The sequence below is a fragment of the Pavona decussata genome, unplaced genomic scaffold (genome assembly GCF_977016875.1).
Source record: "Pavona decussata unplaced genomic scaffold, jaPavDecu1.1 SCAFFOLD_175, whole genome shotgun sequence".
NCBI classification, from domain to species: domain Eukaryota; kingdom Metazoa; phylum Cnidaria; class Anthozoa; order Scleractinia; family Agariciidae; genus Pavona; species Pavona decussata.
This window is the reverse complement of record NW_028145586.1, coordinates 2,460,001-2,484,026: the sequence shown is the minus strand read 5'-3', so window position 1 is coordinate 2,484,026 and position 24,026 is coordinate 2,460,001. Positions and strand designations below refer to the sequence as shown.

The 24,026-nt window shown below is 38.6% G+C and overlaps 2 protein-coding genes across 2 annotated transcripts in view; one reads left to right on the top strand and one right to left on the bottom strand.

Annotated features, from left to right (window-relative positions):
• Window positions 1–514: 514 nt before the first annotated feature.
• Window positions 515–8,039, bottom strand: LOC146463656 (kelch-like ECH-associated protein 1). The gene is made up of 6 exons (XM_085084066.1): window positions 7,341–8,039; window positions 6,442–6,624; window positions 5,287–5,479; window positions 4,379–4,651; window positions 3,862–3,934; window positions 515–3,364 (listed from the first exon to the last, which is right to left on the bottom strand). Exons 1-6 carry the CDS (start codon window positions 8,037–8,039, stop codon window positions 2,977–2,979), a joined length of 1,809 nt encoding a protein of 602 aa, XP_084940192.1. The 3' UTR covers window positions 515–2,976.
• A 3-nt stretch (window positions 8,040–8,042) lies between these two features.
• Window positions 8,043–24,026, top strand: part of LOC146463655 (rapamycin-insensitive companion of mTOR-like) — a 36,866-nt gene continuing 20,882 nt past the window's right edge. Inside the window, exons 1-24 of the mRNA XM_085084064.1 lie at window positions 8,043–8,170; window positions 8,241–8,291; window positions 11,144–11,238; window positions 11,957–12,018; window positions 12,677–12,808; window positions 13,285–13,348; window positions 13,524–13,650; window positions 14,051–14,124; window positions 14,813–14,908; window positions 15,224–15,291; window positions 15,520–15,587; window positions 16,103–16,185; window positions 16,897–16,984; window positions 17,449–17,539; window positions 18,184–18,250; window positions 18,348–18,428; window positions 19,323–19,423; window positions 19,890–19,989; window positions 20,755–20,826; window positions 21,077–21,118; window positions 21,460–21,519; window positions 22,559–22,605; window positions 22,713–22,848; window positions 23,513–23,572. Coding sequence (XP_084940190.1) covers window positions 8,146–8,170; window positions 8,241–8,291; window positions 11,144–11,238; window positions 11,957–12,018; window positions 12,677–12,808; window positions 13,285–13,348; window positions 13,524–13,650; window positions 14,051–14,124; window positions 14,813–14,908; window positions 15,224–15,291; window positions 15,520–15,587; window positions 16,103–16,185; window positions 16,897–16,984; window positions 17,449–17,539; window positions 18,184–18,250; window positions 18,348–18,428; window positions 19,323–19,423; window positions 19,890–19,989; window positions 20,755–20,826; window positions 21,077–21,118; window positions 21,460–21,519; window positions 22,559–22,605; window positions 22,713–22,848; window positions 23,513–23,572 — 1,890 coding nt within the window. The 5' untranslated portion in view covers window positions 8,043–8,145. The remainder of the gene's footprint in view (window positions 8,171–8,240; window positions 8,292–11,143; window positions 11,239–11,956; window positions 12,019–12,676; window positions 12,809–13,284; window positions 13,349–13,523; window positions 13,651–14,050; window positions 14,125–14,812; window positions 14,909–15,223; window positions 15,292–15,519; window positions 15,588–16,102; window positions 16,186–16,896; window positions 16,985–17,448; window positions 17,540–18,183; window positions 18,251–18,347; window positions 18,429–19,322; window positions 19,424–19,889; window positions 19,990–20,754; window positions 20,827–21,076; window positions 21,119–21,459; window positions 21,520–22,558; window positions 22,606–22,712; window positions 22,849–23,512; window positions 23,573–24,026) is intronic.

Sequence of the window (24,026 nt, the reverse complement as noted above, 5' to 3'; positions counted from 1 at the left end):
TGCAATATCGCTAATTCAACTAATCACATAAAATAACCAAATTGATTGAAAATGTCACTTAGGAGAACAAGCCAAAAGCCATGCAAATAGGCTTTTTCTCCATGCACCGTGCCGGCCAAAACCAGCCGTGATTTTGTGCATGATCGCGAACAGAACTTGAAACGGGCCTACCTCCCCTAGATGATGTACTTTTTTGCCAGCTACATTTGCCAAGTTGATGCTCCTTGGGTTTATCCCCAGGAGGGGGGTGGGTACTCAAGAAAGTTTTATATCAGGAGGCTCTGCCATGAGGTCAAAACCTTTACCCTTTTACATACCATTTTTGACAGAATATGTAAAACTTTCATATACCTTCCATAGGAAGTGGAACCCCTTTCACATACCTACAGTAGAAGCACTGCTGGATCTCTTTCAGGTTGGTCTGTTCAAGATAATTTGAAAAGCCCTTTTTCCCCTTTCCCTTTTTCCTTACCCTTTTATACACCTCCATCCTGAAAGGGGTGGGGGGGGGGGGGGAGTGAGGTTATCGCATTATTTTTCTCCTGTGGAGACTGATTGAAGAGGTTAATAAGTTACAGGCCCAAAAAGCATTTGCAGTGTAGGCCCATCTGGAACAAAACTATTGATCAGTTCGGTGAATTTATTGATTTTTTTGTACCAGGCCACTCTTGTGAGGAAAGATGTAGCTCTTAGAAAGATTTGTACCATTAGAGTTCATGTATAAAAATTTGTACATTTATGCAAAAAATGTAATATATATCTTAAGTTTGTAACTTTTTGTAAGTAGCATACAGTAATAGCCTACGTATAAGAACCTGAATTTTTCAATTTAGCCTAAAAAGGGTCTTATATGAATGGTACTTAAAGCAAATTTAGGCTACCAAGGTTCTTAAAATAGGTTCTTATATTTTCATATCAATTTGATCTGAATATACTATATATATTATAAATATCATCTCATAATACAGTATAATGGCAAACACAATAGACATACAACATGGTACTTAAGCTTGAAAGAAAAAAAAAGTTATGTCAAGTTACTTTTAAATAGATGACGATCTTAATTCAGCAGTTTCTATCTATACACTTTCACAGCAAACCCACTGACAAGAACCTAACTTAAAATTTTAGCCTAAATAGGTTCTTATGTGGAGGGGGCGTAAAATGAAAATTTTAGCCTAACAGGTTCTTAAAAACCCAGCTTCTTAAACGCGGGCTATTACTGTATTTGACTATAACTTAGATGTAATTATTGGACAGTATATATTAATTTTCTAGCATGGTGGATTGTTTGATTCAGGCATCTTGGAAGTTCATCTGTAGTGACTAATTCCAACAGGTGAAAATAGTCCTTAAAAGCACTGTTCTTATTGGCTATTCTGAAGTTCCAGAAAATATCCATACTTCCCCCATGGAAGGTTTTTTATTTTGCAACCCCCATCTCCTTAGAAAATTCCAGTTTAGCTTCACACTTTCCTTCTGAATTTTTGACTTTTAAGCCCCCCTCCCCCTAGGAATTTCCAATGACCTTCCATGGGGTGGGTATGGATTTTATCTGGAACTACACATTATTTTGAAAGCTGAAGTAGAAGTCAGTCCTGTTTTCCTCAGCTGATGGTGTGTAGATCACTGAGAAGTGGTGAGAGACAATTCTTACAAAACTTCACTGTTTGCCGACTGTTGTCTAATAGTTGGTTTAAGAGGCAGTGTCACCTGTTTTTAGTATCACAATGAATAGCCAACAAACGTATTTGTTTCAATAGAATCGTTAAAATAATGGTTGCGTTTTGTTAACAATAGCCCTACTAGTGCACAGAAACTAGAATCATTCATCTTTGGCTGCAGATGGCTAGGATGGAAATTGATTGTAGCTTGAAAACATTGGCCAATTTTTTCAAGTTCTTCTTGAATGTGTATTTCAGAGAAGTTGCTGAAAATTGGTTATGGTTTGTTCTTCCTAGGAGTTAAACCTGATTATTTTCTTCCCGATGTTGTAAGAGCAATTTCATGTTACAAAACAGGTTCTTTGTCAAATCTTTGAACAGTATTGATCTAAATACAGGAATAGCTGTGACAGTCCCCCTTGAACAGTTTATTGACATTGTGCACTTCCAGAAAATATCCATACTCCTTCCATAAAGGTTCTTTTTGTTTTGCACCCCCCATCCCCCCAGGAAATTCCAGTTTAGTTCCATACTTTGCTTCTAAAATTTTAACTTTTAAGACCCCCCTCCCCCTAGGATTTCCGATGACCTTCCATAGGGTGGGTATGGATTTTTTCTGGAACTGCACATTTCACTGACAAACCTACTGATGTAGATTTTTATAATTTATGAACAGTGTGTAAATAATTCCACTGAGGAAATAAAGATTACAAAGCACAAGTGAAAAGGTTTTGGAAGATTAAGATTGACTGCAAGCCATTTTATTATCATTTTTTAATGAAAGAGCAATGCTAGTAGCCTGCCTCTCATTTTTCCTAGCCACTGGGAGCATTTGCTAGTGGCCAGGAGCTAGGTTTATGAAGCTCTTCTACTGTTGAGTCTGTTGTTATTCCAACAATGAAGTTCAAATGGAGTCTGGGGACGATTTATTAAATTTTCATTTAATCAGAAATTGGAGTCCATCACAAGAAAGATCACATTGAAATTAGTCAGTTTTACAAGTTTGAGGTTCTCTCATTAGATTGCAAACATGTAGAAGGCCATTGAAAAATTAGAGGGATGGATTTGGGGGACGCCATCTAAAAATTAGAGACACTTGTATGGAATTTGGGTGACCTTCGAGAGGTCACAGCCTGGTTACTACACAATGAAACATAACCAAACTTGGTAAACTGACTAGTTTTTATGTGATCTTTCTGAAGATGGGGTTCATTTCTTCGTGTGATACAATTTGAACAATGTGTAAACAAGGGACATGTCCCTTTATGAAGGAAGGGGAAGTAGAGCCTGATCACAACTGAATCATAGCTAATCATGTTGCTGGTTTCCAGCCCACGGCTATCCCTGCTCCACTTCTTCCCAAGTTCATAGTGCTAACTAACTTCCAGCGATCTTCTTCTGCGACATACTCCTCCATAGTGTTCAAAAATCCCTCTCCATCATAGCCTCCAATCACGTAAAGTTTGTCGCAATACACAGTAGCACTGAGTGCGCTTCTTCTATGAACAAGTGGTGATGTGACAGTCCATGTGTCTAATGAAGGATTATAACGTTCCACACTGTTTAGCTGTGCGTCTCCATTGTACCCTCCAACAGCATAGATGTGATTGTTTAAAGACGCTGCCCCTGCACCGCTGCGCCGTTCGACAAGTGGAGATATTAGTGACCACAGGTCTGTATCCACATCATAACATTCAACGCTGATAAAATGAAATTTAAAAGAAGTGCTTTCAGTTAAGACTAGTACAGGGATATATTTTCTTCAGTTCAAAATTTTTTTTCATTTAATGGAACCAATCAATATTAGAAGCCAGAATCTGAGATATCGTCCATCACAAAATCTGGATTTACATTTATAAATACTCCAAAATAGGTTTGATTTAGCAAGGTGCACGGCTGGATTAATTATTTAGACTTGAAATTTACATAGCCAGGATACAGAATATTCAAAACTAAGGCAAGAAATTATTAAGCAATCTGCCCAGATCTTGTTGCTTGGAGGGAACTTTGACCTTGCACCAAAAGTCACTTTAAGCCTTATTCCCCACACCCCTTCAAATTATTGCCCTAAAGTGAAATTACAGAAGGTTACTTTGCACTCTCATTGAAAGTTGCTTCTGATCGTTCATGTTAAAGTCGCTGTCTCAAGTAGCTGTTAACCTAAACTTACAAAACTGTTTGAAGGGTCAACATTTACCTTCTAAGTCTGTTTCTTCCATCAAACCCACCAATAGCATACAGCTTTCTACCAAGTGCTGCAACAGCAACACCTGAAAGCGAGTATTTTATTATATTGTGTAGTCAATTCTCCTCAACAATATGTGTGATTTATATGAAGGTAAATGCAGTGGATTAGTCAGAGACTGCCAGAGTAAAATATTAATTAAGAGATGTGGGGAGCAGGGATGGTGCAGTGGTGAGAGCACTTGCCTCCCACCAAGGTGGCTCGGGTTCAATTCCTGGTCTTGGCGTCATATATGTGGGTTGAGTTTGTTGTTGGTTCTCATCCTTGCTCTGAGAGGTTTCTCTCCAAGTACTCTGGTTCTCCCCTCTCTCCAAAAACCAACATTTCCAAACTCCAATTTGATCTCGATTTAATATTTCAAGCACTTTATCATACCTCTGGATTGGGAAACTGTACATGCATTCCCAATGTTATTGACATTAAATAAATTTCTGATGTCTGAAAAGATACTCAAAATTTCATAAGTTACCTATCCGAGGGTAGTTGAGCGGCATCACAGTTTTCCATTCATTCTGCTTGGGATCATAGGACTCCACTGATGTGTGAAACGAGTTGCCGTTTCCACCACCAATGGCATAAATATACCCATCAATGGTCGCAACACCCAACCTGTTACGTGGGACACTGAGGGGTTTCATTGGCTTCCACTCATCTCGCAGAGGATCATATCTGTCTACGGAGGCAGTATCAATGTTCCCAGACGAGGTATTATTGCGACCACCAATTATGTACAGCATACTATCTGTGAAAGCAGTTAATAATATCGACAATAATATTTTTATAACAAATAAATATTATTGTAATTTTTATAATGTATTTTTAGTATTGGAAGGTGATTCGTTACTGAATTGCCCTTTCCCCTCCAATGAGTACAACCTTAGAATGTGTGTCCAGTCATGTGTAGCTATTTCTTTATTAACAGACTCGTTTAAACCTTTTCCAGTAGTCATAGTCTGTGCAGCAAGCGTTATTGGGGAGGCGAGGGGCGAGGGGGGGTGAGGAAAATTGTGAGAAAATATGGGGACTGTCCCCCAGTCCCCCTTTCTTCTTCTCTCACTTTTTTTAGCTCTCTCTCCCCCCGCCCCGCCCCCCCCCCCCCAACCTTGATTACACCTGTTACCCAGGCTAAATAGTCATAAAACATAAAAGATAAGTCTGCACTGAGTACATAAGAATCCCAAAGGAATCCAAGCTAGTTCGGAGATTTGATGACTCATCTCCAATAGTCTTTTACGAAATGCAGGTGACCAGCTTTAGCGAGTATAAGGGATATTCCCCCACCTATTATGTCTTATGAATGACAGAATCAAGTGTCAGAGGCCTGACTGCAGAAGAGAAAGGAAAGTAAAACACAAAAACACTCAATCATGCAATTACCAATGTAAGCAGCTCCCAATCCACTCTTTGGGACAGAGAGTGGAGAGAGAATTGACCAAGTAAGAGTCTGAGGATCAAAACACTCCAGAACATCAAGAGATCTGCGCAAGTATCCCCCTGCAAAGAAAATGACTGTAGGGCCAGGAGGACGTCTCTTCTGCACTGTTCTAATGGTGGATACCCTTTTTGTCTCCTGCCAAGAAAAAAGAAAACTGATTTAAGGTATTTTTAATGACAGCCTCTTCTGTGTGGTCTTAGTTTGTGTTATTAAGATAACTGCCAATTTTTTCTGACTCAAAAATAAAATAAAATGTTTTAGGATGAGAATGTATGTATTATTCAGTGAGTGACACAGGCATAGTCACAAAAAATCTGAGTGCTCCTATCAGGAGTCGAACCTAAGACCTTCCGATTACTAGTGCGGAAGCTCTACCACTGAGCAACAGGAGACTCATGGGAACTAAAGCTATAAAACAAGGATGCTTTTGGCAAGATATTGAGATCTATACCCTGATTAGTTTAGCTGAAGGGGGAAGGAAAGAGAAGGCAAAACTGGAGCATGTGGGAATAGGGGCACCTTTTTAATTCCTTCTCCCTTACACTCCATATTTGCATCATACTCTTACTTGAGAATCCTGTTAGCCCTCCCTCCCATTTTGGTACCTGACACGCAGGCTATGACAAATTAGTTCTGAAAAGTGATGAAGTGAAGATTTCCAAATTAAGGAAATCCCCTTTTCATCTTGTTTGAAACGCATATACCTAGAGCATAAACTGTAACAGTTTTGTCGAGCACAATGATGCCTAAAGTCTATAGATCAAAAAGCCATAGGTCAGTAATAACCTTGAGATTTAATCCTTTAACTGCTAATATCAAAGAACAAAATAATTATCCTATCTTGCACCCATACTTTTCTTATAAAAGTACTGGGGAGAAGTTATCCTATCTTGCGCCCATACTTTTCTTATAAAAGTACTGGGGAGAAGTTACTAAATAAATTAAAAATATCAAGAAAATTCACCTTGGGTGATCATATCCTTAATACTCATGACCCCAGGGTTTGAATAAGGATTGATATTGCAAGGAGAAATTTGATGCTGATCACTGTTAGGGCTTAAAATAAAGGGTTAATACACTGTATAAAGGTTACTTACTGAAAAGGCTTCAATCAGTATATCTTTGAACTCGGACCTCAACCCTTGTTCACAACACTGGATAAGTGACTTGAGATATGAAGTGGAGACAAACGGAACTCGTATGTAATCTAGCAGATGCTTTAGTTCTTGTGTTCTGCTCTTTATATCATGTGTCACCCACCTTAGCAGAGCTGCCAGAACCTACCAATGAAAAGAAAAAATAACTTTCAAAAGAACAATGATTGGCATGTCATGAAAGGTTTTAGCCATTGTGCCATTTGAAATGATAGCTCAAAATTCAGAACATACACAATGTTGCATGCAATGATGTCCTGTGTACACAGGTAATAAGATGATCAGATCTCATATCAGTCTCATTCTTAAAATCTCTTTAATGGAACTATTGATGTTAAGCCCAGGTAGGAGGAGGGTGGGGGAGGGGGTGGGTGTATGTGTGTGGGTAACTGATCTATCTTTCCATCCCCACCTTGGGGAGGATCCAGTATGTATTTGAGATGGAAATAAAGCAGCCAAAATAAGGGGATTTGACCTACTGGACCAGTACAGTTAAATCTTGCTTTGCAGACATCTCGCTGTTACGGACACCCCGATAATACGGACAGCTGCTAAATCCCTGGCAAAAATAAATTACAGACGTTTGACTGAAATAAATTCCTGCTATTACGGACTCTCGCTATTAAGGACACTAACTTGCAGTCCCGAGGGTGTCCACACTGTTTTGTATTATTGGGGTGTCTGTAATAGCGAGGTGTCCTCAAGGCAAGAGTTGACTGTATTTGCTATTGGGGTTCAGACACTCCACCCCTACCCCACCCAAGTGAAATCCCCAGGAACGTGACCGGTTTTTGTACTCATGTACGATGTCCAAATCTTTGCTACACCAAGCGAAGCCATACCTCATCCTCTGACTTGACATAGAGTTCATCACGACTAATTAAATCAATTAACTGTTCCTTGCTCAAGTTCTCAAATTCCTCACTTTCTGACACTTCCAAAAAGTGACGAAAGATAAATTTCCCAGCTGCTTTCGCTAAGTCAACGCAGCCGTAAATCTCCGCGTAATCTTTTATACCGATGCAGTTCGAAGGATCGAGTTGCGATTGCAAAAAGTCACAGCACGCCTTTTTCACCGGCGAGATCTGTAAAATACAGGACACAGGAAGCAGGTATTGTACATTTTCCTCCGTGATTTTTATTTGCGCGGTGTAAGCAAACTCGATCAAAAGTTCCACGCTCCTTGCATCCATCGACTTCAACGTGATGCTGTTTTGACGACTCTCAACAACATCGCTTGTAAACATGGCGTAAAAATACGGACTAAACGATGCCAGAACCACTTTATGGGCGTAGATTTCTAACTCGTCGACGCAAAGAACAACGTCGCACAATTCCTTCTTCTTACGTAAATCGTTCATAATACTGAAGGTTAATTTCATATGCTCCTCTAGGAAGACGTTTTCTTCCAGAGGATCCATAATGACCACAAGTCTGGCCCGTAATTTCGGAAATCCTGCCTTGCAGATGTGTTTATGTAATATGAATTCTTTGTTTGTGTATATCGATTGGTAGAAGCCGCTGATGGAATGCCGGCGCATTTATCTGCTCATGCGCTTTTGAAGAAAACACGAGCGAGGCGAAATATATTTTATACAGAGGAGGAGATGTAGAAGGCTTTGCAGTGTTTTCACTGCAAATTTCAGCATGAGGCGGAATTTTTCCGGCCCAGGTAAGGTCCTCAGATGGCAGTTTAGACAACGTTTAACAGCCCAGACTAATTTGGTTTGCATTTCCGTCAGGGGGGCGATATGACAATTTTGACGAAGCAAGCCCTCTGGATCTCAGTCGAGGTAAGGTTAAGCTTAAATAAACACCGAGCTTAGTTATGTTTAATCCATGTTTATCAAATCGTTTGAATATATTTTTGAAATGCATGTGTTTGAACGAAAGCTTAAGTTTATGAAGAACGAAGAAGGTTTATTTCAAAGCTGTCAATCTGTGCCGGGTATGTTTTCGCGAATGGTTGATCATCAATTTTACTCCTTTGGTCACTGTTTGTTCAAACTTGGTCAATATTTAACCTTATCGTAAAAGACTTTGAAATAAATATAAAGGTGAATTAATGAGGTGCAATATTGAACTGTTAATTATAGTATGCAACAAAATGGTGTTTTCAACAATTGAATGGAAATAATTAGCCTAATTCGATAAGTAATTGTTGACAATTAAAAGGCCTTACCCCAGGTTCCATTCGCACGATCGAAGAAAACTGCGCAGACTGTTAACAAGGGATGGTTCAAAAGGGAAACAGTTAAGGCTTAACTGCAGAATACCCCTTCACTCTGAAGCTCTCCCCCACTCCCCTCCCCCACAAATAAAGGCTACACAGCTGCACAATGAGAAAGACCACCCCTCCCCTCAAAGACACAAAGAATTAGCCAATACAAGTATGCCCATGCCTTGACCTCACCACAAAATGAACGATCTTTCACAAATATTACAATTCTTAACAGTTTTATAGACTTGTGAAGCTTCTTTCTTACCGCGTACATGTAGCTGCTTCAAAATACAATGTATACTCCACAAAATCAAGGGGAGGGGTGGTCTCTCTCACTGCATAGTCATGAGCCACAATTTCTTGCGGAAAAGCTTCAGAATGATGGAATATTCTGCAGTCACTCCACGGTTGGCATGCACTGCTTTGTTGAAGATACTGAATATATTTTGATACCTTATTACTGTTGCTTTTGATGAAGATGGGCCTGGAGGTCATCCTCAACAAATCTCACATAAGCATCCTTATGGCTGCTTGCTGTTTTTGCAAAACAACTAATAGCAGCAACCACACACAGGTACTTTATCATGTAAGCCTGCACAAAACATGTAAACAAGGCAAAAAAAGAGCTTGGAATGTCATGTGATGTGCTGCTTACATGACAAGAGGAAAGCTTGGGATGTTTAGTGTAGGCTTACATGACAAACTAGCCATACAGTGTCACCTGACCTGATACTAGACTGCAAGAAGTCCCTTTCTGGATAGTTGAAAGGTCATGAGAAATAGCCGAGAACAAAAAAACGGGAGTAAACGAGCGGAGGGGGGCTTGGGGAGAGGTGGGAAAAAGGGGAAAGGAAAAGAAAGGGACTGTGCTCTTAGCTGTAACAGATGCGTTCAGGGTAACTCTGCCCACAGTTTGTTAAACCCATTAAAAATCCAATTAAAAATGACAGCTAATTGATAACAACTCTGCATTGTTATTTAATGACCAGAACAATAGGAGCAAAGAGGAAGAATCGCCGAACTTGGGCATTGGCGCGAGCTTCTCTGAAAAGCCAAAATCTCTAGAAGTTGTGGTGCATTTGAATTTTTTCTTTGAGGCCCAGAGTAAAAGAAATTGACGACACAAACGCCCGAAGTGTAATTAAGAATGTGGCGCAAGACAACTGGAAAGCTGTTGTTAATATCATATCTAAGTATCCTGCGGTGAACTTGCCGACAATGCTTGTTCCAATGTCTTTTAATAATTTTGGGATCTTCTCGAAGGCAACTGCTTTTAAAGTAAAGTCATTTGACTGCAACTGGTCTTCGATAACACTGCGAAGTGGAACAACAACCACTAGATTGAAGCCGTGTTGGCAAAGTTTTTCGCTATTATGAAGCTTTGATATATAATGGATTTCCCAAAACCAGTGGGAAGAATGGCCATTACATCTTCTCCCGACAAGAGCGCTTCTACTGCTAGCTTCTGTTCCTCTTTTAGAATTAAGCTGCCAAGTTGATTGCTTGAATTTATGAAGACATTGCTGCTACTCTCTTTCACGACTGAAGCCATTTTCCTGGTGATCTGAAATGTTGACATCCAAGCATGTGAAGAAGTTAATTAGACATCAAACTTGTCTGACAGCAGCTATTGTTTATGGACCAATCAGAGTTTTCTGTTGCTGCTGCGATGGGAAATTTGAACACGTTGGTTACAGTTAAGAGCGCAGTCCCTTTCCTTCCCTCCTCTCCCCCAGTCTCTTCTCGTTTATTTCTCCTCACTCCAGTCTCGCTGCGCTGTGAGCGAACCCTCTCGACTGACCAGAAAGGGGCTGCTTGCAGTCTAACCTGATACTTATGTAAACCCCAAACCAAATGAGTTTGAGGGCTGAGAGCCAGAATTTGCAAAGGATCACTTTAACAAATGATTTGCCATAACCAAGTGCAAAATGTGATGAGAATATTATATAACATAAGTTATGTACAGCATCTAAGGTGAACCTGTAGGTCATGCACATGAGAGGGAAGACTGCAGACCCCACTGGTTCAAGATTGCCTTTCCTTAAAGTTTACTTAGCGACATTAAAGTCTGGTAGGGGAAACATTCAGCACAAAACTGCACTGCTTTTGTAAACCTCCCTTCTAATGAAGCATCTCTTTTAATCATTCACATCTACCAGCCTTTACCGTATTTTTGAATAATTTGTTTATCCTGTCATGGGTATATCACGAACTCCCAGAATGACCAGCAGCTCCCAGTTGGCTTGATAGGTCATTACTGTTGGTAGAGCACCGCACCAGCATCCAAGAGGTCATAGGCAAATCCCACTCAAGGCTGAATTTATTCAGGCTTTCTTTTTGCAACTGCATACCAACTGCGAGGATCTCTCTTCTATTTAATTGTTTATCCTGTGTTTACTGTGAAATACTGCATTTTATTCACAGATCCTGCTGATAACATGAAAGATCTCTTAAGTCAAATCAATGACAAGGAAATGTCAACAGCGAAACGGATGGGTTATGTTAACAACTTCACAAAGGTATGATAAAAAGCTTGGGACCTTTTTTCTGAGGGAGGGGGTGGTGCCTTGCCTTTTATAATGCCATCACAAAATTCATATATTCATTTGTGAAAATAAAAGGAACTCACAAGTAAACAAAGAAAAAACGAAAAACACTGTACTAATATTATCAACAAAAGCACAAGGGTAGGATTTCTCTAAGGATGGAATTATGGAATGGCAAAGTTTTATGCATTTCAAAGTTTTAACCTCTGTCATGTTTGCAGTTTTGTTGCATTTAAATGGGGCCAAATGTAATTTAGGCAAGGTTAAACTCAAGACAATGCTGGCCAGCGGTCTACTCCCTTAATTTAGGCGGGGCGGCCCAAGGGTTTTGCAGGGCCTTAGTAAATTTACAGCTCCCCTGTTGATGTCAACCATTTTGCTCGTGTTGTGCTGTGTGTACAACCGCAGGAAAAAGCTTTGCTCCCATCCCTCCCCTCCCTCTGGGTAAGTATTGGCAAGTATGCAATATTCCACTGAGTATTCAGTGTGACGGTGCCTGGCTGGTTGCTGCTCACAGGGTTTTCATGGTTACCTTTCCTGCTTGCTTGCGGCTTCCCCGCGGACCTTGCAGGCACCTTCTCCACACTCATCTATTGGTGATGAGTTTAAATGAAAGGTAAATAAATTCTAAGGGAAATAATTCAATCTTAATTTACAATGAAACTGACAGACGTTTTTTACTGTTCAACAGCTAATTCAAAGTGTTGGTGAAAATGCTAAATTTGGATACTCGCTGGAAGACATCATTAAATGGTACATGAGAACATACTGTAACTACCCTTTTCAACTCTAGATTTAATTTCATTAAATAAATATACACTTAAATTTCAATGTCTTCTGGATTCCAAACTGCTGGCTTAAAGAAGTCGTCACTAATGCAGTTTTTGCTCAGAGTGTTTGTCCAAGAAACTGGGATTATATGTTGTAAGTGGAATCCGGCCCTATGTTTGAGGGGTGGCAAATCATGTCTCGTATAGGAGGGGGGCAAGATTTTATGCCTTCAATTTGTAGATCTTTCTAAGATCTTTTGGTTGTGCAAATTTCACACAATTTGACCAAATACTGAGCTCATAATTATGTCTTGTGCCATATGGCACTCTTGGGCGGGAAAGGGTAACCAGTTTATCAACCTTATTAAAAAAACAAAAAATGGGTTGTTCACATGATACAGAATCCGCCATGCTGAATAACAAGCTATGCACTGGGACATCCAAACCAAAGCGACTTCATCCAGTCAAACTTGAATTTTTGTTGTTTTGGATGTCCTAGTGCGTAGCTTGCTCTCCAACATGGTGGATTTTGTACCATGTGACCGGTTACTGCAAAGGGCCCATTGTTCCATTTATTCTTTATTTGAAATGTTGGTAATAAATTTTTATTGAATGCACTCTATTTTGTTTTCCATTTGAAGCCTAATGCTACCACTTGTTTCATCTGCAAAAGAGGTGCGAGCTGCAGGATTGAGGGCATTTCGTCATCTGTTTTCTGACGAGAAAACTCTCACTAAAATGCTGGACTTCAGGATTGACATCTTTGTTGTCAGGTAGGTATTCTAGAGTGTATTCATTCTTGTTGAATTACCATTCCAACTAATGCTTGAACATTTTGTGGAATAGGGAACATTAACAGTACCACAGAAAAATACTGCTTTGATTTCAATAGTCACACTTTAGGATTTCAAAGACAGACTGAAACATTACAACCACTTTGTACAGCTTACATTGTAATAAACAGCACCACAGGAAGGTACTATTCCATAGCTTTTATTTGAATGGTCACACTTTAGGATTTCATCCACAGACTCAAAACTTAGAACCAAGGTTTACAGCATAATAAACAGCACCACAGGAAAGTACTACTCAGTAGCTTTCATTTGAATGGTCACACTTTAGGATTTCGTCCACAGACTCAATAGTAGTCATAGTGAGTCTGTACTTATTGGATGTGTTTATCATATCTACAGGACACTTGTGTTCATTGGCAAAGGTTTGACTGAATCATGTTTGTTGTATATTTTAGGTCAATGGACATGGTGCATGCTTTTGAGGTGGAGCGTGTTCAGGCATTAAGATTCATACGGAAGGTCAGTGGCAACTCTGTCATTTGTAGCAGTGAATGTTGTTTGTTTGATTTTCCACTAAATTGTCGGTAAAAAACTTTCTGTGTGCCACCATCTGTCTGGATTTCTCCAGCAAAGTGTAAATCATATGCGCATTATCATTTACTATGAATTCTTGATCTTTTCATACGGTTATTAGGTGATTGCTGTTGGCCCTCAGTTGTGTCCAATGTCTATGGCTGCGTCGCTGGTGTCCGTTGGCAATGATGAAGGTGATGATGCTGACAGACTACGAAGAGCCTGTGTTGCAACCCTCTGTGAACTTGGTAATTTCTATTCTTTAAGGTTTCTCTAACTGAACTAGAAATTTTACTTTCTCCATCAAGTGATGGTTTCTGTAAAATGTAGAGTTAAACAGTTGAAGGACCATTGCAGCAGTGAATGTAACTTACAGCAGCTGTGAAAAGAAAACCTGAAAAAGTTCAGGCTGGGGCCATGGATGCCCTATCCATACCTTGTATTTTACCAAATACAACACACAAAAAGAAGTGGGAAACCTAGGAAGGTCACACATTTTGTGCTCATCCTTTCTCCCCACCCCTGCCCTGCTATACTTGGCATTCCCTAAAATTGATGGGACATGCACCATCTTTAGGTCTTTACTATATGTAGATACAATGTAAGGGGGGAAAAAATATTGAACTGGTAACCAAATTTTTTTTTCAGCCATAAAGAACATAACAACTGCCTCTTACTGTGGTGGGATCAACACTATCATTAGAAATGTACTCGATTCACAGGTAATTTTTGTCTTGTTGTTAATCTTTTTTACCATCTACTGTTTAATACTGCAAAAACATCTTATAATGAAAGTTTACTGTTTAGCAGGTTCCATTTGAAGGGTTATACAGTACTTTAGAATTTCATTGTCAGACCTGAAGTTAAGAGAACCTATTCACCATAATAAACAGCACCATGGGAAAGTACTGTTCAGTAGCTGTCGTTTCAATGGTCACACTTTAGGATTTCATCCACAGTCCCAAACGTTAGAACCACCTTGTACAGCATAATAAACAGCACCACAGGAAAGTACTGCTCAGTAGCTTTCATTTGAATGGTCACACTTTAGGATTTCATCCACAGACTCAAAAGTTAGAACCACCTTGTACAGCATAATAAACAGTAGCACAGGAAAGTACTGCTCAGTAGCTTCATTTCAATGGTCACACTTAAGGAATTCATTTTCAGTCTCAAATGTTAGAACCACAATGTACAGTATATTAAACAGCACCACAGGAAAGTACTGCTCAGTAGCTTTCATTTCAATGGTCACACTTTTAATAGGATAGTTTTGATCAATAAACTAAAAAAAAAGACCGGAGTTCACACATGTAACTCAAACTTTCAAGGCTAATGTAAGCTTAAAAGGTTATAATCAGTTTGAATTGCATTCTTGTTTATTGATAAGAAAGTATTGTTTCTAAACAGATGCAAAGATTTAATGAATCTCTGATGGCCACATTACTTTACCTGCTAAACAGCCCTGAATCAAGACCATATGTCCGCTCTGACGTTGGATTAGAGGTAGACTGGTCAAAAACGTTTTGCTTCTTATTCTTCTAATTGTCTGTATATATGCAGCATTTAGTTGTCTGACTGAAAATGCGTTGAACCAAGGAGTCATTTGTAAGTATGTAAATTGTGACCATCCGGGTGAGTGTAATCCTGAGAAGGACTGTTTGAGGTGGCATTGACCGATGTTTCGACAACCTGAGAGGAATTCATCTTCAGAGTCAAGTAAATTGTGGAATGTCTGAGTATTTTAATAAAGACTACTTCTGTTTAAACAAAGGCACATATTTCGTAATTTAATTATTTTTGTTTTTGTTTCATTTGTAGTCCATTTTAGCTCCATTTACTGATCTTCACTACAGACACAATCCTGACACACCAGAAACGCATTTAAGGTAAACGACAGTTGAAATAAATTGAATGCACAGTTCTTTAGAATAATGATGACGGATACTAAGCAGCAATACAAAAAATGAGTTTTGAAAGACAGATGGAATCCAACCGACATGCATGCACTCCAATGATATTCACAGTTTATTTTTAGCAGTCTTTTATCAACAAACATGGTTGCCAGTCGGCAAGAAACTTATTGAAGATAATTCTGCCAATATTATCACTTTTAGGGATGACAGGGCTACCCGACTACAAGCAAGCAAGATGGCCATAGTGACAATTTTCCGATCTTGGGCAGGTAATATGATATGCCAGTGATAACCCTCATTGTCAAATTCTAAAACTCCCTTTCTGGTTCTGAAGACTGTATATCTCAGAAACAGTTAGCTCTTCATAACCCCCCTCCCCCACCCATCAACTCCTTTCCCTATGACACACACATGGACCTCTATAAAGACATGACCCTGCATCTTGCTCATGAAATTTGTCCTGATGTGAAACCTTTGAAGCATCTGCTGCCTCCCAACACTGCCGCTATACTCTTAATTGTAGCGAGTATAGATTATATTTGAGCCAGCAGGTCCAGTGTCATTGTAAACTGTTCCATGACAGCATGGTTTTTGGAATCCCTATCAGCGTAAGTGTCTGGGGTGGGGTGCGGGGGCCGGGTGTGTCTGATGATATTCTTCCCCTAAGAAATACCACCTTCAATTCTACAGGGGTACATTGTCCCAAGGGTCATCATTGAAAATGAGATTTTAAGATTGAAGTTTTATCACTGAACACCTTTTTTTCTTAAATTTATAAATCCAGGTATCATCAGCTTGTGTCGTCCAGATGGCAAGGGAGTTCAGTCACTGCTGGGTGTGTTTTGTTTACCAAGCACTGATGTTAGAGTAAGTTTTCTAAAACTTAAATTTTCTTTGTTGTGTACGTTCTTTCGATTGTGAAAAATACATTGTTCTTGTTAAGTGCTTCCACTTTACTTGTAGATAAAGGGCACCACAAGTTTCTTTACCGATGTTGTAGTACCCTTTCTCCAAACATTAACCATTGAAATATTTAAATTATTAGATTCAACAGTCTGAATGGGGGCTTTTTCAGTGGGTTTAAACAAGCACGCCAAGGCTGCTCCCTAATGGGATCCCGGTACTCTGGGGCTCAAAAGAAAATTGTTTGCCCTTCACATGTTGGGCTCTTAACTTCTCGGCTTTTGGCCTTGTGGGCTCCTTGAAATTTTTGATAGGCAGCAGCCTTTATATGAGCTTTGTCAGAAATATTTAGTGTGTGACAGTTATATTATATCAATCTGTTGGCAATCTAGAGATAATCAAGTAGCAATGATGTCAGTCGTATGATGATATATAACCTTATCAAGATAGGTTAAGAATTTCTTTCACATTAGCTTTATTCAGACCAGAGAGAGACGAGAGAGAGAGAGGATCGTTTGGGGCATTCGGGTGTGACTTTTTGATTTTAATTTCTTACATCATTAAACACAATCAAAGTGACTAGTGTTGTGGTATCTGTGTTTCCAACAAGCTACTTATCATTGCAGAATTTAAAATGACTTTCTCACATTGTGCAACTTTTTTATTTTGTTGCAGAAAGGAATCATGGAAGTGTTATTTGACATTTTTCAGCTCAAGGAGCCTGAGTGGACGGATGACTTCCATGTCGCTCTTCTTAGTGTTGGTGAGATAAACAAACACAAAATACATGTACGCTTTGGTCTCAAGTGACAGAAGCCTCTCACACCACGAGCGATACATCAATGAGATCGCAATTAATGGACTAAAATGAAAAGTATGGGGGCAAGATAGGAGAATAATTTTGTTCTTTGATAGAGTGGTTTTCAATTGAGTGTCGAAAGTAATTTAGCGTTTGCGTTGGTTTTGCATTTCTACGCTCTGTGATTGGTTAACAAAACTCGCGCCCCTTTCTCAATCAATGGGAATCCAAACCAAAACCAATTGTGTTTTGGCTGGATGTGTTTTTCTGCGCTTGGCAACAGTTACATGTATTTGCTTCGAATTGTGATTGGTTCGTTGTGTTGTTTACACCTGTTGCGATTGGCCAGAGTAATTACTTTGGTTTTGGTTTTACGACACTCAATTGGAAACTGCTCTATAAGTGGTTAACACTTTGTTATTTTTCAGACCCTTGCCAAATGCAAGATTCCTGGAAACTGTCAGAGGGGTTTGTTGCAGAGGAAGGCAAGGCTCTGTTGCCTCACAGGGCTTCTGGAAGGTAGCCTATGAAAATAGTCTCAAGCTGATTCTGTTAAAAAGAGAAGAAAAAAACCAGAAAAACATTCTTTTGCACTGTAGCCCACAGTGGAATCTTTGAAATGCAAACTTTTTTAGATGCTTCAATGTAAATGCCATGCTGTAAGTTATAATAATGTACTCTTTATCAGGGTTCTTGCTAAGGTATGAAAACAGAGGCAACAAATTTGCAATAGCAGGTGGGCACTGCCTTGTTAAATTATGTCTCCCAAGGAATGATGGGAGCGAGATAGCTGCAGGAAGAGTGGAAACCAAGCATGGCGGAGCTTGAAATCAGTGTTGTTTTTGATGAAAGGAAATGCTCAAACCAAGAGCAATTTCTTTACAGGCGATGGATTTTCAGTGTGGTATTATCCACTGGATGTTTTTATATTGTCCATAGTGAGGAAATTCCCAAAACAGGGACATGTTTTTTCAAAATATGATGAATTTTCAAAGCGGTTTCAATAATTTTGGAAACATTTTTTTTTTCATGCTAGCTGGTAACATAAAATTTACGTGAATAGCCAGAGTAAAAATGACCAGATACTGTGTCCTAACAGGAACCTTGCTTTATTCTTCATAGCTTATACCTCTTTTGTGCTGTTTTTTTTTTTTTTTTATTAGAACAAATCTTGCAAAGAACTACCTAACCCTTGTTTTAGCTGCTTTCATAAATGCTGGACTGCTTGAGGTAAGTTCTGGACCTTTAGAGTTCACATGCTATTGAACTGGGTAGTAAATAGGCTTTGGAAGAATCTGATAAAATGCTTGGTTTTCTTTGGTTACAGAGTCTTGTAGAAGTGATAACTTCATCTGATCCGTTCATTTCTGTTCGAGCCACCATTCTCCTGGGAGAGCTGTTGCACCTGGTTAGTTTTCTTTAAAACAGGAATGCTAATGTTAAACGATAAATAAAAGGGTGCATGGAAAAAAAGCTGTAAGTGACTTCTGATAAATTGCTAGGTTCTTCTTCCGAGTTACCTTTTGTTCACTTGTGAAACAAAAGGAGAATTTGACCTTACATCAATACTCACTTAGGGCCTTATTCCATGTACCCCTTCGAGCTGGATCAGATGGAAAAAGGATCCAGCTCCAATTTGCTGACACCACACTTTGTTAATTTAGTGTTTGTGGCATGAGTAAGTGGTCACCAAACAAATTATGTGCAGACTGGCACACATGCCCCGGAAGGGTGTTCAAATACTTGTTGGTACTAATGTCCATACACCCTGCTCAATAATATTTACAAACAGAATGTTGTGTTCACATTAGTTTCCATGCTTGAGCCCTGTTCCAGTTCACCAACCCTGACCAGGGCCTAAAATGATGCTGCAGATTTAAATTCAAATCAGGACTTATGAAAAGTTCTATCTGATAGTCGACAATGTTCGAGTATGTTTTTGTTGGTCCAGTACATTTTTTCTTACTTTCTGAGTGGGAATGCTAGACATGTATTAAACAACAGCTAAATTTGGGCATCTAGTGAGAAAGTGCCTCAGCCAATCGCAGCTCAAGAGCAGCTACTTTCAATATTGTCTTTTTTAAACCAACAAAAAGTTTTAACATTTTTTTCAAGTCAGAATCTTATGCGTTTGAGATTGTATTTGTAGCTACTTTGTTTGTTAAAAAGCCCATGTTTTGCCAATGTTGCTGTAGACCAGAATCTTAGTCACTTTTCAAGCTCCATGTTGCATCCTTGACAGCCAAATTGTTGATTGCTAGACACCGTGAATCATTTTGTGGCTTGTTTGTTTGTTTAACAGGCCAACACACTCCTTCCCCCAGAGTGTAGTAGCCACACTCACTGTGTTCCAATGCTGGTTAATACAGCATCTTTATTTGAAGTCACCAGTGAGGAAAGAAGGTGAGAATAGTTAGTGCATTATTCAAAAAAATCTTCTGCATCTTTCAATCCTTGTATGCATTTCTCAGGTTAGTTTCTCTAAGGGCCCTTTCCACTTGTCAGAACTGGCTGGCCATACTGATCAAGTTTTATTCTAGTCCTTCGATTTTCTTTAAAATAGCACATACCATTTTCGGAGTGATTATTTTTCAAGATTTTTGCAGCACCATCCCTTCAAAATGATGCATTCAATTTACAGACTGGCCGGTCTGGCTAATGGAAAGCACTCTATAAAGAAACATACACATGATAAGACTTCAAACACTTTAATCTTTATTATATGTTACTAAAATAATATTTTTAAGCTAATTACACTGGACCGCAAGTAGTGAAAGCTAATCAAGGCGGGTAGTGAAAGAGAACGTTAATATGTATGCATTAATATTGCACTGTTGCATTTGTGTTTAATCTGTTTGTTCAATTACAGCCGTGCCAGTATAGCTGTGAATTGTTTGGATCGTCTCCATCAGACAAAGAAAAGAGGCCTTGTTCCTTGCAGTCTTTATCTCACCCTGATTACTTCTAAGGTAATATTTAGTCCAGATGTCTTTTTCAGGGGCACACCCAAGGCCGGTGAGTGGGGGGGGGGGGGAGGGGGGAGAGAGGAGCTGTATGTGTGTAAACCCCACTACAAAGAGTTCAAAACTTGGTAAAATAATGCTTATTTCACAATTTTTTTCATTTTCAAAATTTTGCTGCATGCCATCCCTGTGACACCCCTTAGGAACCCAGGTTGCCTAAAAATGCCCTCTCTTGTAAAATCCAGAATTTTCTGCTGGTTTTTCTATTTTTTTTTACAAATGACAATCAAAGACTTTTGGAACAAGTTCTGTGAGTGTTTTTCTATCAGGCTCTTCCTTTCCTTCCGCCACAAAATTCAAAATCCTATAATAAAATTATTCCAATTTTGAAGTAATGTATCAAACATGAGAGACAGTGTTTCATCACATATCAAACACCGAGAAGAGAGTTGAAATATGACGCATAACGGAGTATTTTTGACGAACTTCGAGGTTTTTGATATTGTGATGAAACACTGTGACAAGTGTTTGATATAACATCTCAAACAAACTGATTTTGAAGGGGAAATTAAGGATCCAAACATGAGGAGTTTTTCATCAGATATCCAAACACATCACAGTGCATGATTTCCTTTGTCTTTGGCTTTTGAATTAGTAATGGGTTTGAGAAGTTCAATTTTGAACTGATTCTGAAAGCTGCAGGTTTTTATGTCAACACTGTCAAGTGACTCTGTTGTTAAACTTTGGTTTGTCTGTTCATTTTATTGTCAGGCCCAGACACTGGAGCCAAAAGTCAAACCAGACAAGCTTCACAGAGATCGACTCACAGCCTGCCTTAACAAAGTAAGTAAGCTTCCAATCTTCAACCTTGAAAGATTCACTGCAACATTCTTTGTTAAGAGTGGCATAGCTAAAGTAGTAGAAATGGTGGTCGAAGATTGACTTGAGACTGTCAACTTACATTTGTGCAGTACTTCAACTTAATTTTTATTAGTATAGTTATTGTTGAATGTCAAGTGAAGAAGAATTCCATTGAAACTGCCAGTAGTTTTTAAGTTGTAATAAATGTCTTTGTCTATTATTTCATTTTCAGGAGATTGATGACCCTATATTTGCTGCCCTGCGAGACACACAGGTGACAGTGGCCATAAAATTCTTGTTTACTGAAATTTGAAAGATAAATAAATTTAATGTGTCAGATTGGTAAGCCTTGTATGCTGGAAGACAGACACATGAATAAAGAGATTGATTGATTGATTGATTGATTGTAATTGACTCTGTCATTGTTGTGATTTAAAAGTGTTTGGGGTTTAAATTTACAAACCAGTTTGATTTGTGCTTTGATTTATACTGTGGTATGAACTATGACAACAAGAATTCAGCCGCACTGATTTGAACTTTGAGGCTCACTGGTTTGCAAGATTGCTACAAACTATGCTTTGTATAAATCACGTATAGTGGTTTTTACTTTAACAGGTGATGATGGAAAGAGATTTTAGGAACTGGGACTGGGATCTGATTGGATCAACTCTTCAGGTAATTGCCAGCACCAAAAAAAGCTACATTGAGCACAATTTTTACAGCTAATATAGAGAGTGCTTTACGTTGTCACAGTAATTGCACATGTGTTTGCTTTGATTTTGCTAGAAAAAGATGCGCCACTTTCTCAACCAGTTTGAATTAAAATCCAAACCAATTTTTACTCAAGTCCTTCCACAAGTTTTTTCTATGCTTGATGCCATTAAATGGCATAAATTATATGTACTTGCTTTGAGATCTGATTGGTTCTTTGTGTGGTTTATGTTTATTGTGATTGGTTGGAGTGATTTCTTTGATTTTAGTTTAAACAAGAAGTTTCGCCATAAAAGGGCAAGCCCCTCCTTCATTTCACACCTTTGCGAGTGTGTGATGCAAATTTAGACGCTGTTCAATCGTGGCAAGTTGTTGACTCAAGCGTCCTCTGAAAAATATGCCTCAAAATTTTATAATATCACCACAGCAACATAAAATACCAAGTTTATTCCAAACAAAACATAACTTACAATACTAACATTTCTTACTAATTAAACAATACCACACGTTACTTACAATACCGTAGCGTAACTTACAATAACTAAACTTAAATTGTACTACTTACAGTAAATGCACAAAGAAAAATAGGAAGTTACGAAAAGAAAAAAGCTACATAACTTGCATTAAAAAAAAAAAAATACCAAGTTCTAATTTGTTTAACAAGGGTTATTCTGAAAACTAAGCCAATTTTATTGGTAAAAGTCGATGAAAAAGACACATGTTGTTTGTCAGTTGTTTATGCTCTGCTGGTTGATTGACAACTGAAGGTGAGAATGGCCAGGCCAGGCCCCTTTTATACCGGAACTTCCTGTTTAATAAGACTTAGCTGAAGGGTTCTATTAATGTCAATTAACCCTTTCAGCCCCAAATTCAAACCGTTAGTCATCTCTTTGTAATATGTACAGTGTCATATTTTTCTCTTTTAGCTAGTGGTTAAAAGTAGTTAGCAAGAAACAATAGTAAGTTTCCTTACATTTACATCTTTTATTTTTTATCTTTTTAGTCTCCCTCTATTACCATGAGGAAATTAGAAGAAACTTCCAACCAAAAGTAAGTTGTTTACTGAGACTATTGATTCTTAGGTGCCAAGCAAACAAAAGGTGAATCACAACCACATTCAGCAGTTGTTTATCTTATCATACTTGATTTTTTTACAGGTTTATCCGTAACCTTCTGTCCTTTTACAAGCCCAGCTGCCAGAAATTCTGCACTGTTCACATATCAGACCCGCAGGCCAAAACATTTTCAGAAGTGGGATGTCTGCTTGTTGACTTCCTCCTCGAGAGTGAAGATGTAAGTCCTGAATTTGTACAGTTGAACCCAACTAACTTGAACTAATTTTACTATCCCCTGGCTCAAATTTACCCCAATAACTAGAACTCTATTTTTAAAAACCTCAGAATGTCAGAACATAGCTAATTGACTTGTCAAAATCTTTAATCTTTACTGATAACATGCCTGTAATGTATGGAAACGTCCTTAACTAGATCTCAGCCTTTGGTTTGGTCCTTTGTTCTTAAAATTTTGGCTTAAATTCTCAAATCAAAATTTTAATGTTCTTATCAAAAGGTTTTTATAAAACAAACTTATTGCACCAAAGTGACTTATGATTTTGAAAAAGGTAAAAATATGAACAGAATACTTGAAATTCAACACCAATCCCGCCAACTCGAACCATTTTTGTTTCTCGTTCAGTCAGTCACCTAGTTATGTCTGCCATTCTTTTACCAAAAAAAAAAAATAGTCAGTCAGTCAGTTGGTCACCCAGACAGTGAGTGAGTGAGTGAGTCAGATAGTCAGTCAGCCAGCGAACCAATTGGTCAGAGAGTGACCCTCAGTTCTTCCACTCACACATATTTGTCCATAAAACAGCACTTTTGAAGTCCAATGACTGCTGAATTATACTATGAACTTCGTCCAATATTATACACCCTTTCCCTGGTCAATTGTCCAACAGGTTACTGAAGGGCTGATCCTGCAAGAGCTAGTGGTGGACATTGGTGAATGTCTTCAAGAGGTAATGTAGAATGGCAAGTTTGTATTTCAGTTTTGATGAAGTGTTTTTTTAATGAATCTTACATGAAATATATTTGTACAAATAAGAAATGACAGCCAACCTCTGTAGATCCAGGAAAATGCAATTAACCTATCAGATTAAAATGTCAAATGAGACAGGGCCAGATCTTACATGGAAAATAAAAATAGAGAGATTTCGAATCACGTTTACGGCAAACAGCAAATGAAAGTTTTGCGTTTGTTTTCTTGAAAAAAAAATTAATATATGAGATGACGAGAATCGTGATGAGAATAGTGCAGAATAATTTTGACCTTTGATACTAACGCAAAATTACTCAATTTTACTGAGAAACTGGAAACAGCAAGCAGCAAATGAAGGATTGACGTGAGGTGCTTACCATTTACATGGAAAACCCGGAAATTCCAGTTAGAAAATCAAATGGTACACATCATTC

Coding starts and splice junctions, on each gene's coding strand:
- LOC146463656 (XM_085084066.1), bottom strand. CDS start 8,039: ATGCGCCGGCATTCCATCAGCGGCTTCTACCAATCGATATACACAAAC. Junction 4,652..5,286: donor ATTGGGAGCTGCTTACATTG/GTAATTGCATGA, acceptor CTGCTTTCACAG/ATAGTATGCTGTACATAATT. Junction 3,935..4,378: donor GCTCAACTACCCTCGGATAG/GTAACTTATGAA, acceptor ACTCGCTTTCAG/GTGTTGCTGTTGCAGCACTT.